Consider the following 15,500-nt stretch of genomic DNA (forward strand, 5'->3'; position numbering starts at 1 on the left):
CCGGATTAATTCCGCATTTTCGCGACCCTGTAATGGAATGGGAATGGCATGGGGTCAACGCTTGGAGGAATGGAATGGGAATTGATTTAAGCGCCTTTTGAACGGAATGGAATGGGAATAGAATTACGTCTTTTTCCGTAAATAGAGCACGTTTTCGTTCTATGCGCTGTTTTTCAAACTTCAAACATTAGTAAGTTAGCGCCTCGAATTTAGCAATAAAGCCGTATTTTTAAAATGGCTTGGCTGATTACAAGCACGGTACATTTATAAGCAACGCGCCTACTACAAACCGAGGCATAAGCTAGTGTACAAACAAATGTATTATGCAAGCAGATACTGAAGAGAGAAACAAATTATCTCTGCGAGTTGGTTCCCATTGATACCCCCACACGACAGTGGCAAATACTCTAAGCACAGCCTGATGTTTGCGAGGAGGAAACCGGTCTGCTGGACGGCTGTTCTGCTGCTCGGAACGTTCCAGGGGGTGCAGTCCGGCGGTGGAACAGCCGTGCGCTGGTCCCGGTTTCCTCCTCGCACTCCTTCGTTTTCTTCCTCGCGTGCGCCATCCCTCGAAGAAACAAAATTACGCGGCCCGGAGTAGGAGAGAGAGCGGAGAGTCACGTGGTTAGTCCCGTGGACATGGCTGGCGAGGTCCCCGGGCGAGGCAGCGCTAGCAGTGGTCGGAGCAGCGGCGGCGGCAGAGCGTGGCTTGTCACGGGGTATTCGTTCTTCGCTTCAGGGCCACGCGGAGATACACAGGGAAACTCGCTCGACTAGGCCAGTAAAGCTTTCGCTTTAAAAAATGCTTGACACTAGTCATGCCTATATAGGTCATGAGGAAAGTCGTCAAGAAAAATTTTTTAAATATATTGGATAAACAAAGTATTTTGCGGGTTTGGCCCCTAGCGAAAGCTCCGCGGGCCGCGTGTTTGAGGGCCCTTCCTTATTCGGAAAGCTAAGGGAAGCAACTGATGGAGGTGCGCTTGCTGTACGATAAATTGTCCAAGATTCTCCGCCGCTGACGAGGACGATTCGGAAATTAGGAGATATCAGCTCGCCGCCTGCCTGAGAGCGTCTTCATGTGAGCACTTGGCAATGCTGACAAACTTCTGCCACGAATACAGGCAGCTCAACATTGGTACGACAGTGGCTTACATGAATGAATTCGTGGACGCCAGCAATACTCTCGCCCTCTTCGACGCTACCGAACCTACTTCGATGAACCGAGGTCCACAAGCAGCTTTTGACGTCAATCCGCGCCTTCCTAAGCATAGGCAAGAACAACTCGAAGCCCTGCTTCTGCAATGCAAGAACAACTTCTCACCATCGTCAAGAATTCGACAGACCCCAGTCGCAAACACAAAGCATCATAGCAGAAGAAAGTGCCAACCAATCTGTCGGACTTATTGTAGGGTATGTGCGCAAAGCTCGGAAGAACACAGGAAAAACGATGTAGACAGAAGGAGCGCAAACTATCAACTAACTTATCTTCTTCTAAGATACTATCTGTCGGAGCCCGTATCGAGTTTCGACGCGAGAACGCGAGGTCGTAAACAAACAAGTCGACGAAATGCTACGCGACGGCATCATCCAGCGGTCCAAGAGTCCGCGGGCGTTTCCCGTGGTTTATCACGAAGAAGGACGTGTATCCTCTCCCACAGATAAAGAACGCCCTGGATCGACTACACAACGCGAAGTACGTCTCGTCGATGGACCTCAAGACCAGCAACTGGCAAATCGAAGTCGATGAGAGAGACCGAAAGAAGATTGCATTTATAAAACCAGACGGCCTCTTCGAGTTCAAGGTCATGCCCTTTGGTCTTCACTCGGCACCTGCGACTTTCCAACGCGTTATAGATACAGTGCTGGCAGGCTTCAAGTGGCGGAAATGCCTCGTGTACTTGGATGACGTCGTCGTGTTCGACGAACACCTTCGGTGCCTTGAATCTGCATTTCAAGCAATCAAGACCTCCAGACTCACACTGAAGACAGAAAAGTGCCTGCCGCTTCAAGTACGAGGAGCTCTTTTTCTTCGGAAAAGTGATTAGCAAGTCTGGAGTCCGTTCCAACCCGCGGAAAACAGCTGCCATCGCCGGCGTCTCGTCGCCCCCCGACAAGAAGGCCGTACGCCAATTTCTTGGCTAGGCGCCTATTACAGACGCTTCGCCAAGGAATTTACACGGATCGCCGAGCCACTAACCCACCTCACGAAGACCGACATTCAACATATCTTTTTCAATCACACGAGCGCCGCCAACGGGCACGCAAGCGCTCATAGGAAAATTGTGTACGCCGCAGCAGTCGCCCCGACGAGCGCGCTGGCCTCATGCTTTAGCTTTCCGCCTGCGCCGTGCCAGCACTTCTCAGATAAAGTGAATTTTACAAGGTGTAACATATTACTGCGTAATTCAGTCATGAACTTCTGTGTTAAGCTAGGACAGCCTCTCTACTGTTTGCATCTGGCTATTGTTACCGCATCCCACTGTTGGACCAGCTGAGCCGTTCCGAAGCGTCATCGTTTTTTTTTTGTTCTTTGGCGCTCCATATTTCCTTGTCAAAAATTAAACAAAAAGATACAACTTGGTTTCTTGGAAGAATTTCACGAGCGGTAAATGCAATTGGTGAATCCATTTCGAATCAACGTACACCGACATCGTTGACGAGCAAGGCGAGGCTTCGATATTGAAAGATTACTCGAGAGAGTGCAGTCGGCATTAAGTAAAATAGGATACATTCATTAGGCATCTAACAGCCTAGATGCGAGTTAGCAGCGCTATTCGAGTAAATAGAGGGTGTTCAATGGGGTGTTATCGAGCTCAGTGAAGAAAGGAGGATCCATGAGGCCTCTACACTGCTAAAGAATGGGCACGTCCTCGTGGCTTAAGAAAACAGAACTGGGGGTGGCATTTCTCATCCATAAAAATATAGCTGGTACCATAGAGGAACACTATAGCATTAATGAGAGGGTGGCAAGTATTGTAATTAAACTTAATAAGAGGTACAATATAAAGGTGGTGCAAGCCTACGCGCTTACATCCAGCGATGATGACCATTTAGTTGAAAGTTTCGATGAAGACGTGCAATCAGCAATGAACAAGGTAAAGGCACGGTATACTGTAATGATAGTCGAATTTAATGCCAAGGTAGGCAAGAAGCATGCTGGAGACCATGAACTTGGGCAATATGGCCTAGAAATGCCCGAAGGGAGTTGTTAGTAGAATTCGCTGAACGCAATAATTAGCTGTAGAGCTGTCGAGCTAAAGCAATGCTGAATCGCTTCGGAAACCATGGAACTTCTTGGAAGGAATTAGTAGGCGTATATCAAGAATATGGACGATAGAAAGGACACGGACAAGCACACACTCGCAACGGACTTATATTAAAGCGATTTCTAGCTTCCCAACCCATCACGCATGTGTACATCAAAAAAAAATATTAGAACATGCATCACGACCTATCAGCTCGGAAAGCATACTCATTTTCAAACAGCGACAAAGACGGGGCGCTGATACATTGGTCTCCAAGTTGTTCAATGTACATCGCCTCTGCTAGTTCACGGGCAAGCATTTCTTGCACCATGTTCGCGTGCCACCTTGTCCTTGCTCCTTCGTAAAATACACGTGCCATTCAGCAAAGGATCACACAAGCACTGCATGCAATGATGCTGCAATGCGAACTTGTGCCATTGCTCAGGGACAGGGCATGTTATCTTAGGCGATCGCTTATACAACGCCCCGACTGGCCAATGTTTAATGCCACTGACGAGAGTAAAGAATGGAGGACGCAATCTTGTGCACGTTCTGTGTCATAACGGACCGCGGCGTCGCCGGAGATAGTAAACAGCCAATAGACCAGCTGAAGGAATGCAGAAATGTTTTTATCATGTGAAGAAATATAGAATTATCATAACTAAACATCAATATTTGCAGGCATTGTTTTTCAAAGCTTCAAATGGAAGAGCGCGATGACTTTAGCAATTTGTTTTCGTTAATTAACAATTTGTTTTTGCTAATGTCTTGCCGGTTCTCATCCTTCTCCTTTGTTAATGTCTTGATTTGGTGCTAAGCGGTGTCGCAATCTTACGAGACTTTCGGTGGAAGGCTGGTTGCTCTTTCCGTAAACCATCAGCGTGGGCTTAGATTAAGCCAAGCGCAAGGCATGCTAATTATAATTGTTGGGGTTTTACGTCCCGAAACGGCGATATGATTATGAGGGACGTCGTAGTGGAGGGTTACGGAAATTTCAACCGCCTGGGCTCTTTAACGTGCACCCAAATCTAAGTATGCATGGGCCTCAAGCATTTTTGCCGTCATCGAAAATGCAGCCGCCACGGCCGGGATTCCATCCCGCGACCTTCGGGTCAAAAAAGTAGGCTAATTCCATTCGCTTACCCGAGCGCTAGCATTTAGATCCAATCCAAGTCGTCCGGAGGCCGTTCTATATCCGTTCTATCGGACGGAACGGTGTCTCCATCCGTTCTGTGCCCGTTCTTTGCCTAGCAGACGACAAAATGATTGACAGCCCTACCTTTTCCGGTTGCTGTCATCACGTCTGATCGTCAGACGAGCCTCGACCAATCCCGTGCGACACGATAGAATGTTCAATAACAGAACGTGTACAAGATTGCTCCCCTGTTTTATTATTTTTTGTTTTGCGCCTGCAAATACGTCGAAATAAATACACGAGCAACTTGCCTGTCCTGCAGTAGCGGCCCATATATCGCTTTGGACACTCGCAGATCTTCTCGGCGTTGCAGCGACCTCCATTGGCGCATTTTCGGTCACATTCAGGGTCCGGGCCTGCATAATTGTGAACGAAAATGTTATTTTCATATCTATAGCGTAAAGCATAGCCGTAGTAAAAGCTGCATTAATAAAATTAGAAAGACTGCAAAACAGTGACATCTAAATAACGAAACATGAGATGGGCTCATTCGAAAAATAAGAAATGATTACAAGTAATTTCTTAAGGTTACACCTATCATTTTCCTTTCCATCGCTCGCTGCGTCGTCCTCAATTTAAGTTGAACCCTCTTTGTAAGTCTCCAGGTTTCGGCTCCGTAGGTAAGTACCGGTAAGATGCAGCTGTTATATACCTACCTCTTGAGGGATAGTGGTAGACCACCATTCATGATTTGATAATGCTTGCCGAATGAGCCCCATCCCATTCTTATTCTTCCAGTTATCTCACTCTCATGATTCGGCTCGCCGGTTACTACCTGTCCTAAGTAGACGTACTCCTTCACAACTTCCAGTGTCTCGCCACCTATCGCAAAGCGCTGTTCTCTGCCAAGATTGTTCCACATTACTTTAGTTTTATGCATATTAATTTTCAGACCTGCTCTTCTAATTTCCGTATCCAGTTCAGTAATCATGAGCTGCAATTCGTCTCCCGCGTTACTCATCAATGCAATGTCATCAGCGAATCGCAGGTTACAGAGATACTCTCCATTAACTCTTATTCCTAATTCTTCCGAATCTAGGTCCCTGAAAACCTCCTGTAAACGCGCGGTGAATAGCATTGGAGAGATCGTGCCTCCCTGCCCTACGCCCTTCTTTATTGGGATTCTGTCGCTTTCTTTATGGAGGACTATAGTGGCTGTCGATCCGCTGTAGATTTGTTCCATTATGTTTATATAGGTTTCGTCGATGCCCTGGTTACGCAGTGCCTGCATGACTGCTGGAGAGGAAGAGACAGGAAGAGGCCGAGTGGGTCAGGGAACAAACGGGGGTTAAGGACATCATAGTTTAAATCAAGAAGAAGAAATGGATATGGGCCGGGCACGTAGCACGTCGGCAGGATAACCGGTGGTCATTAAGGGTAACTGACTGGATTCCAAGAGATGGCAAACGCGTGAGGGGGAGGCAGAAAATTAGGTGGGTAGATGAGATTAAGAAGTTTGTAGGTATAACGTGGCAGCAGAAAGCACAGGACCGGGTTGACTGGCGGAACATGGGAGAGGCCTTTGCCCTGCAGTGGGCGTAGACAGGCTGATGATGATGATGATGATGAAGGAGCCTTATAGCAGCAACTAACTGCTGATTAGATCCATAACGAAATGGTGACATAAGACATTGAAAAGCTGTCTTGGAGTCAGAGAAGATGGGCCAAGCTTGCGAAGGTTCTTCAATTACAAGTTCAAGTTCTGCACGGATGGCGGCGAGTTCTGCGGCCGTTGATGATGTCAAATGCGATGTTTTGAATTTTATGGTGACTGACTTCGCGGTAATAAACACTGCCCCTGCTGGGAATGCAGAAGAGACAGAACCGTCGGTGTAAATAGGAAGGCGTCCGCTGTGTTTCTCATGCAGGTACAGGTAGTGTGGCCTGCTGTAGGGCTAAATACGACGACTGTTTCTTCCTTCGGATTCCGGGAATGGTAAGAACGGCTTCGAGTGGGTGTAGGCACCACAATGGCAACGGCGGTCTTACTGCATGCGTGATGTTCGAGGGAATCACTGCTCGATGTGGTGCTACAGTACCGCTGAACGCAGAGTGCTGCCTAGATGTAAGAAGTGAGGCAAGGTGGTGCGATTGAATCCGAGTGAAATGCCTGATGTGTATTCTCAAAGCATCGAGGCGTATGTATGTAGCGATTGGATGGTCACGCGCGATGACGACAGTCGCTGCTGGAGATGTGCATCTTGGAAGGCCAAGGCATATTTTCAGTGCTTGAGCTTGAAGCAACTGGAGGACACGTACGTTCGTTCTTCGGGTTTTACAAAGCACAGGTAGACTGTAGTGCATGAAACCGAGCAACAGAACAGTGTAAAGCTGAAGCATCGCTCGCACAGATGCACCCAACGCTTTTCCAGCAATAAACCTTAAGACGTGGGTGGTCATGGTGAGTTTCTTTTTCATGTAGGCGATGTGAGGGCTCCAGGACAGGTCGCGATCGATTATGACCCCCAGAAAGCGGTGGGTCTTCTTATAAGTGATAGCATGACCGTTTATTTTAATTACATTCGGGCCCATCGTCTTGCGCGTGAATGCAACAAGCGAGCACTTCTCGGATGACAGGTCCAGCTCCCGTCCTTGAAGGTACCTTGACGTCAGTGTAGCCGCTCTCTTAAGCCTGGCACGTATGTGGAGACGCGTCACCCCCGAAGCCCAGATGCAGATGTCATCTGCATATATTGATAGATGAACAGACCGTGGAACTGCGTCAACCAGGCCGAGAAGCGCTAAGTTGAAAAGTGTGGGGCTCAGAACTCCATCTTGAGGCACGCCGCCACAGGTGTAATGGTGCGCTGTTGGACCATTTTCAGTCTGTACAAAGAAGGTCCTGGTCTTCAAATAGCTGTCAATCCATTGGTAAACACGGCCCCCCAGTCCAATACATTCCAAGACATCCAGAATGGCTTCATGCGATACGTTGTCGTATGCGCCTTTCACGTCTAAGAACATCGCCGCAGATAATCTTTTTAGGTTCTTTTGCTGTTGCACAGACGAAACCAGGTCGATAGCCTTATCTATGGACGACCGTTCACGCCGAAAGCCGGTCATAGCCTCAGGATACATCTCATAGTGCTCCAGGTACCACTCTAGGCGAGTCAATACCATCCTCTCCATCACTTTTCCAAAACCGCTTGCAAGAGCGATGGGGCGATAGGAGGTCAAGTCTAGATGAGATTTACCTGGCTTAAGCAGAGGAACGAGGCGGCTGGAACCAGTCCATTGCACCATGAATAATTGTACACAGCCAGGAGGGCACGCCGAGCTGCTTGACCGAGGCTGCAAAGTGCCAGATAGGCGACGCCATCAGGTCCAGGCGATGAAGATCGCTTGCATGCAGTCAAGGCTGCCTGAAGTTCCTCTAGAGAGAACACAATGTCTATTCTCGAATCTTTTGAACCTGGCGCGTTTCTTAGGTAACGCGTGGTGGACGCGGACACCTGACCGGCAACCTTCACTCAGAAATCTTCTTTGACTTCAATTTTGTGGCTGCCTTGGTGAAGAGCAAGGCATTTGAAGGGGCGATGTTGGTGCGGCGATGTTCTTAGGCGGCGAACAATCGTCCATATTTGCGATAGAGGCTTGTGTGGATCAAGCGACTTGCACAAATATTTCCACCTAAAAGACTGGAGTGAGTTGATTGGGCGCTGAATCTTCTGCAGACGTCTTGCCTCCCTCAAGTCGTAAATGGATTTTGGGCGCCTACAGCGTCGTTCCGCACGGCGACGGACAGCTGTGAGCCGCTCCAATTCCGCTTCATACTCGCAAAATTTCGATGTGTGTTGAAAATTATAAGTAGCCTCTTGAGCAGCGTCTCTGATTATACCCTCCAGGTTTTCAAAAGAACAAGCTTCATTTTCCTGACACCGCTCTTCTAACAGCGACCTGAACGTTGGCCAGTCGATGCGGGGCGAAGCGGTGAAATTTTGTGATTTGCTCAGGCCCTTGATTTTTAAATAGGTCGGAATGTGGTCACTCCCATGGGTCTCATTATCTGCAAACCATTGGATCTTGTGAGTTAGGCTTCGCGACACAAGCGTGAGGTCGAGGCAGCTGCTGTATGTCGATCCCCGTAGAAACGTAGGACTGCTGTCGTTTACACAGCGCATCTCCTGAGCCGACGCAAAGGAGAAAACTTCTCTTCCGCGACGATCCATCTTCTGACTTCCCCATAATGGGTGGTGAGCGTTGAAACCACCGGTAACAACCCACGGTCCAGGAGTAGCTTATAAAATTGCGCTTAGTCTTACAGTGTCACAACTGCTTGAAGGTGAAACATATGCACCCACTAGAGCGAAAGTGAAGTCCCTGCGTTTTACTGCCAGGCAGACGTACGGGTTGTCATCATCAGGTGTTACTGGGTGTTCGAAATAGGTAAGCTCGCATGTGATATAAACGATGACTTTGCTCGTTGCAGGTAGCCAACTTGAAGGCTTCGTACCTAGATAACCGTATTGAATTGTGAAGGCGTGGCTCGCAAATGACGATAATGGGGAATTGGTTCTTGCACACAAACGGTTGAATATCAGATATGCGGGGTTTCAGACCTCGGGCATTCTATTGGAAGATCGATGCTTCTTTGACGTCTTTACGGAAGGCTTGCAGAGGAGGAGCCATGGTGCATTTCCAGGCTTGACAGCACCGGGTTCAGTGCATCCAATATATCAAGTGCACCCTTAGCCGCCGGAGTGCTGATGCTAGTTAGGAGCGCATGAATCGTATTCATGAGGGCGTATTCATCGTATTCATATCGACTATCCCCGCATTGTCGTTCGGAAGTGATTTTAGACGAGCGACGCTGTGGCTCTGCTGGCGGGTGCACCGTCGGCAGCGCTGGCCATGCGTCAGGTGGACCGATGATGCTCGCGTCTTTCTTTCGTAGACTTGCTTGCCGGTGTTGCTGGACGCTTGTGGTGATGTATGGACGGTCATTTGGAGAGGTGCGTCCCCAGCTTCGGCAGCAGGCTGAGAAGGCCTCGGGCAACGAGAACGCTGGCGTCGAACCTTGGCAGCAGCCTCTCTGCGGATTGAGCCGTCCCGGACCATTTGCCACAACACCTGCATCTCCTTTTAGGGGCGAAGCTCCTTAAGGCGGCACCCGTTCGTCCCTCGTAGTCGTAGTCGTAGTCGTAGTAGTCGTAGTCGTAGTGCGTAACCAGTCTTACGCTTTGACCTCCAAGGTGGTACCGGTGGGAGATTTTTCCTGTGCGTTGTTGAACAATAAAAAATTCGCAGCGTTAGCTAAAAGCCGACTTCTTCTGTCTCTCATTCCCATTAGCAGCCATTCTTTACCTCCAAGGTAGTGCCTGGTGAGATTTCTCCTGTGCGTGATTAAACAATAAAAATTTTGTTCAAAACGCCGTTGATTGATGACATAAACCAACGAAAGACGCCAGATGTTTTGTAAAAGCAAAACGAAAGGACGCCAGATGTTTCTAAAGCAAAACGAAAAGACGCCAGCTGCTTAACGAAAGACGCCAGATGTTTTCTAAAGCAATGGTTTTCTAAACAATGAAAATTCACAGCGTACATGTAAAATTAAAGTGAGCTGCAAGTAGTCATAACTCATCGAACCTTTAGTATAAACGCGCCCGATCTCACGTCGGTGATGTACTGGGCAGAATTCACGGAAGATTCACGGTTTAACGATGAACCTCCGCAGCTTCGCCCACTCATCATCATTCACTCCGTGGATATGCTGTGATTTTTTTTATATTTGGTCAATCCTTTGACGATGCGTCATGAGGACCGTGAAAATTGCCGCACTTGAGATGTTCTGCATGGCAGGCGTCTGTACTGTGCGACTCTGAGCATCGCGACCCCACGGCAGGGTTTGGACAAACAACGCTGACTTGTCCCATCTTAAAACAGTTCCGGCTTTGATGTGGCCTCTGCACAAAGGGTCGCACTGCGTGACGAAAATGGCGGACTTTGACTTGCGATGGAAGGCTGTCTCCGTTGAACACCAGTTTAACACAGCGTGAGTCACCAAGACGGCGGGCTTGCAGTATCATAAGGCCTTCCGTCACTGGCTTAATGAGAACCGGGAAGTCACTGTGGCTTATGGAAATGCTGACATCGTATATAACACCGGCTGTAGAGTCCCTGCCGTCAAGTATGTAGGAACCCACGTTTATGTCCTCCAACACCTTGACGTTGTTCAATACATCCAGTGTGCGTCTATGGCGAAAACATCAATGGCCGTCTATGGCGGCCATTGATCCGCACATCCACGATTTGTCCCGGAACGAGGGCCTCAAAAGACCTAGGCCCGTATTCTGAAACGCTCCTTACCTCAGACCATTTCCTTACCTTACGTGAGGAGCCCTTCATGACTCCTTATCTTAAGGAGCTCCTTGTGGGAGGCAGCGTATTCTGAAAGCTTCCTTCAACCTTCCTTTCCTAAGGCCCGCCTCAGTAAGGTAACGCGCGTGTTTCACAAGTCTGGGATCGAGAGTACGTGTGAAATACGGAATAAACGTCCGTTTTCAAGCAAGAATAAGGAATATGCTGTAGGCATAACGATGTATAATAACGTGTACACTGCTTTACGTGTGAGCTACTGACTAAACGTCCATTTTGAAGCAAGAATAAAGGAATATTTTTGTGCATAGCGATGAATAATAACGTGTACACTGCTTTTCGTGATACGGGTGCACAGCCTTTTCCGTTTAGTTAACTTTCGCCTGTTGCAGCAGAGAAAACCAGGATGGTCGAGCAACCTCGGAGCTCATTGCGTTCATTGATGCATTTCAACGGCCTGTTATGTGGGAGCGAGTAACAAAGATTGTTTAACGAATTAAAGACGTGGGTGACATTGACTTTTATAACCGAGTAGTCTTAAACTTGTGAAATCTCCTCACTTGTGCAAATTTGACTGGAATGTGCTTATGTCCAAGTAAATTATTATGTTTACACTCTAAACAAGGGCGCGTTTATTGGGTCGTGCATCGCGCTTTCGTGGATTGACCTGTTTTTTTTTTTTTTGCTAAACGAGAAAATGACAGCAGCGGTTACCAGGAACCCAAGTCCTGATAGTATTCAGATATATGTGCACGATTTCTTGGTAGTCTTACAGTGTGGTGCTTCGGAGTTGCATTCAGAGTTGTCACAAATGGTCGGAATATTTGAAGAATGTATATCGCCCGTCGTCATAACATGTGATATTCCTTTGTAGGATTCTGTCGGGTTTCTTGACCTTAAGGTCGATTTCTCCCGTGATCATGTTTGCTGGACATATGAACTAGGCTCGTACAAGCTCAACTCCGCACAGTAAGCTTGTCAAAAGGGTTATTGTTCGGGCTTGCTTCTACAACGCATTAAAATAGTCATGCTGCCACAGAGTAGGCGCCAGCTTTCAGGCACAGACCACTCGCCTGTATCACGACGTATCACTAAACTCAGTGGATGAGATAATTCGCAGAAAAGGAAAGGAGATTTTCCTGGGCATACATTTTAGCGCATGCGGCTGTGCCCCTGTGTTCGCTGAGACGAATGTGATTTTCTCTTACCCGGACGACCGCACTTGCCTCATTGTGGAAGCAGCCCGCATGGCATGTGAAGAATGCCATTGTTAAGGCCGAGACAGACGGTACGATTTTCCACGCGATGCGGCGTTCGACACGGCGGTGGGGAAGAAGGAATGGTGGCTGTCCGATGCTATGAAAGGTCACCATTCCGGTTTCCCCACCGCCGTGTCGGACGCCGCGTCGCACGGAAAATCGTACCGTCTGTCTCGGCCTTTAGCCTAATCCAAACCAGAACTGTCATTCCTGGAAGACGGCAGCGCGAACGGTGTGCGATGAGGGGGCCTACCGTTTCGCGTTCCTTGAGTCTGTTCTTTTTTTCTCTATTCCTGTAAAATGCCTTGTCCTCTTCGCGCTGCGCAATCTTAACGAAAAATGTTGACAGCCGTTCGGCCGCACGCTCAAAAACACGCTTGGCAAGCAATTTTCCAACTACGATGAGGATACAGTTATACCGAGCTTATGCAGAAGTGCAAGGCGTCGATTGAAAATAAGAAATCGGACACACTGTCGCTGACAAATTACTGCAGAGAAGCGCCCTTTCAGGGGAAGTAGCAAGGTAAGGAGGCCTGAAGGTAGCCCTAGAGCTACCTTAACTTGAGGGAGCACCAAGGAGGGCCTCAGTGAGGGAACCTTAGTAAGGAGCATTCCAGAATACGTGATAAGGCGTCCTCAAGCAGTTAAGGCCCCCTCACTGAGGTAAGGAGCGTTTCAGAATACGGGCCCTATACGTGGCTTGACGAGTGAGCCGGTTTAGACTATCAGCAGCAGCCACTGGCACAAACAGAATTGTGTGAACCGGCGGCTCTCGCGTCTTCGTAGTAGTCTTACTTGACGAAGGAGATGCCATGAGTAGTCTTTTGAATGCGAAGCATTTCTTAGCGCATTTCTGCGACGTTGAGCGTATCTATCTATCTATCTATCTATCTATCTATCTATCTATCTATCTATCTATCTATCTATCTATCTATCTATCTATCTATCTATCTATCTATCTATCTATCTATCTATCTATCTATCTAAGGCAAAGTTACCCCGAACGAGGAGTAACGGAGCCCAATAGGCCCGCAGATGAACGGTTAGACCGTCGTAGGAGCAAGCGGAGAGGGATGCGTGCCGTGTGCAATTCAGTTAGTCTGCAAAGGGATGAACGGCGCGGGAGATGCAGGCCGTGTGCATGGATACGTTCCGTGTGCAAACCGTTGTCAAGGGAGCTAATCGTCGTCCTCGCTCGGGTCAGTCTTCCATCTTGTGTTTGAGTTGGCGTGTTGCCGGTTAAGTCACGCTCGGAGTTCGCCGATCTAGGACCTACGGCTCGCTGCCTATGATACAGACGTATGCGTGGATGAGTGTGTCGCGCTGCTTTTACGTTTCGCCACACCCACGAAGTCTGGAGCTGCTCTCGACACGTCGCGACGCCGCGCTGTATATCTCCGGCGCAGTCACGGCACTGCGTCGCCACCGGCTAGGAATGGCGGCCGAGAAGACTGTAGCCTATCGGACTTCAATCTGACTCGGGGCACAAATCGGCGCTGGATTCTTTCCCAAGTAAGTGATCGCTTTTTATTCTGCCGTACCTATCGCGTGAGCGAAACTGATCGCGATTATCGGTAACGGACTCGATCGTGTTGTATATCGCGCGCACGAAATGTACCGCGAGGGCCGGCTTGGGCGTGAGCTCGCCTGTGCTTTGTGACCGCCTGGATATTGGCCGCTGTTGTCGTCGCCTGGCCGGATGTTCGCTCACCGATGATTCACCGTGGTGATGAGCTGCAAGCTCGCGATATTAGCAATATTAGGCAGAGGCCTCGCCGCTGTTTTGCGACTCGTCCGAAACGCTGTGCGGTAGCAACGAGCTCGATTGTATGCCGCGCGCTTGAAATGCACCGGCATGGGTTGGCGGGTGCTTCAGCTAGCCGACATTAGCTGCGATTCGGAACTCTGCGGATATTGGTCGCCGTGACCTTCGGCTTCCTCGACGCTCGCTCGTAAGCAGTTCGCCGCCGTTCGAGGCGTCGACCCCGCTTTCGCTCGCTGCACTGTACTAGTGCGCGCTCGAAGAATTTGGTGGAAATTGGACGCCGTTATCGTCGGCGTCCCCTTCGCTCGCTCGCTAGCAGCCTGGCGCCTTTCGTGGCGTCGGCTTCGCGTTGCGGCTGACGGGCTTGCTCGAGTTGTACGACGCCGCTCGCGAAAAACTCGCGGGCTCGTTGGGGCACGGTGGTTGGCGGCGCCTCGGCGTGATGGCTGCGGCCGCCGCACTTGAAGTGTTCGTTGCGCTGTGTGGCTTGAAATGCGTCTTTGATGACGTGTGACATCACGGTGAAATTATTTACATGCCATATTTTAGACGTGCGTTTTTATTTAAGCATTCGACACTATCAACCACCACATTCTTTTTATGCAGCTTCAAGCAATAGGCGTAACTGGTCCTGCACTATTATTAATAAAAAACTACCTACTCAATAGAAGCCAAATTGTCAGTCTGTTAGGTCATAAATCTATACTTAAAGTAACAAATATAGGAGCACCTCAAGGTTCTATTCTCGGCCCACTTCTTTTCATTATTTACATAAATGATTTGCTATCTTACCTTACGAGTTCAGAATGCTTACTGTATGCAGACGACACAACAATTGTTAACACTGATAAATGCCTCCAATCTCTGACACAGAAACTAAATGATGACCTTTCAGGCTTGGCTGCTTGGTGTATCCATATTAAATTACAAATAAATCCCACTAAAACGAAATTCGTTGTTTTCCACTCTCACCAACGTGAACATAATTATATCCCGCCAATATTTCTAAATCAATTCGCAATTGAAACAGACGATGAGGCGACCTTCTTGGGAAATAAAATGGACCGTCATTTGAAATTTCATTCGATGTTGCATACCTGCGAAAAAAAATGGCTTACGGCATACGTGTTCTAATTAAATCCCGCGATATATTTTCCAAACCCACATTCCTTTCATTGTACTACGCTTTTATTGATTCTCATATTAATTACTGTATCACATCTTGGGGCAATACCTACAGCAGTCATCTCGTCTCTCTTCAAACTATGCAAAATCACTCTATTAGAATACTTACCCACAGTCATTATCGCAGTGATGCTAAAGCACTCCTGCATGCCAACAACATCCTAACAATCGAGAACACTTTCAAATATAATCTAGGAATACTATTTTTCAAGCAAATAACAAATCAGCTTCCTTTGTTTATAATCCCTCCATCAAGTCTAGAGAATACAAACTTGACAAGGTTTGCACAAAATCACAATTTTATCTTGCCCATAGTTAATACTAACTGTGGCAAACAAACAGCCCACTTCACTGGAATCTATTTCTGTAATACTATACCTTCAGGAATAAAAACCTCGGAATCAATCGGCATATTCAAAAAAGATATGAAAACTTTCCTCTCATCCATTCCATAATCTGGATAGTTTTGGTCACTTCTATTACTCCCGCTCCCTTTCGTGCCTTCTCACAACCTAATGTTAACGCAGCATCGC

General features: G+C 48.1%; 1 protein-coding gene across 6 annotated transcripts in view; it reads right to left on the bottom strand.

The window, feature by feature from the left end:
- Positions 1–15,500, bottom strand: part of LOC119372473 (protein shifted) — a 709,384-nt gene that overhangs the window by 284,642 nt on the left and 409,242 nt on the right. For all 6 annotated transcript variants that reach the window (XR_007417709.1, XM_037642948.2, XM_049419637.1 and 3 more), the window contains one exon: positions 4,695–4,799. Coding sequence is in view for 5 of the 6 variants with exons in the window: in XM_037642948.2 (XP_037498876.1) it covers positions 4,695–4,799 (105 nt within the window). In the remaining variant the exon portion in view is untranslated. The remainder of the gene's footprint in view (positions 1–4,694; positions 4,800–15,500) is intronic.

This window comes from Rhipicephalus sanguineus, chromosome 10 (genome assembly GCF_013339695.2).
Source record: "Rhipicephalus sanguineus isolate Rsan-2018 chromosome 10, BIME_Rsan_1.4, whole genome shotgun sequence".
In the NCBI taxonomy this organism is placed as follows: Eukaryota; Metazoa; Arthropoda; class Arachnida; order Ixodida; family Ixodidae; genus Rhipicephalus; species Rhipicephalus sanguineus.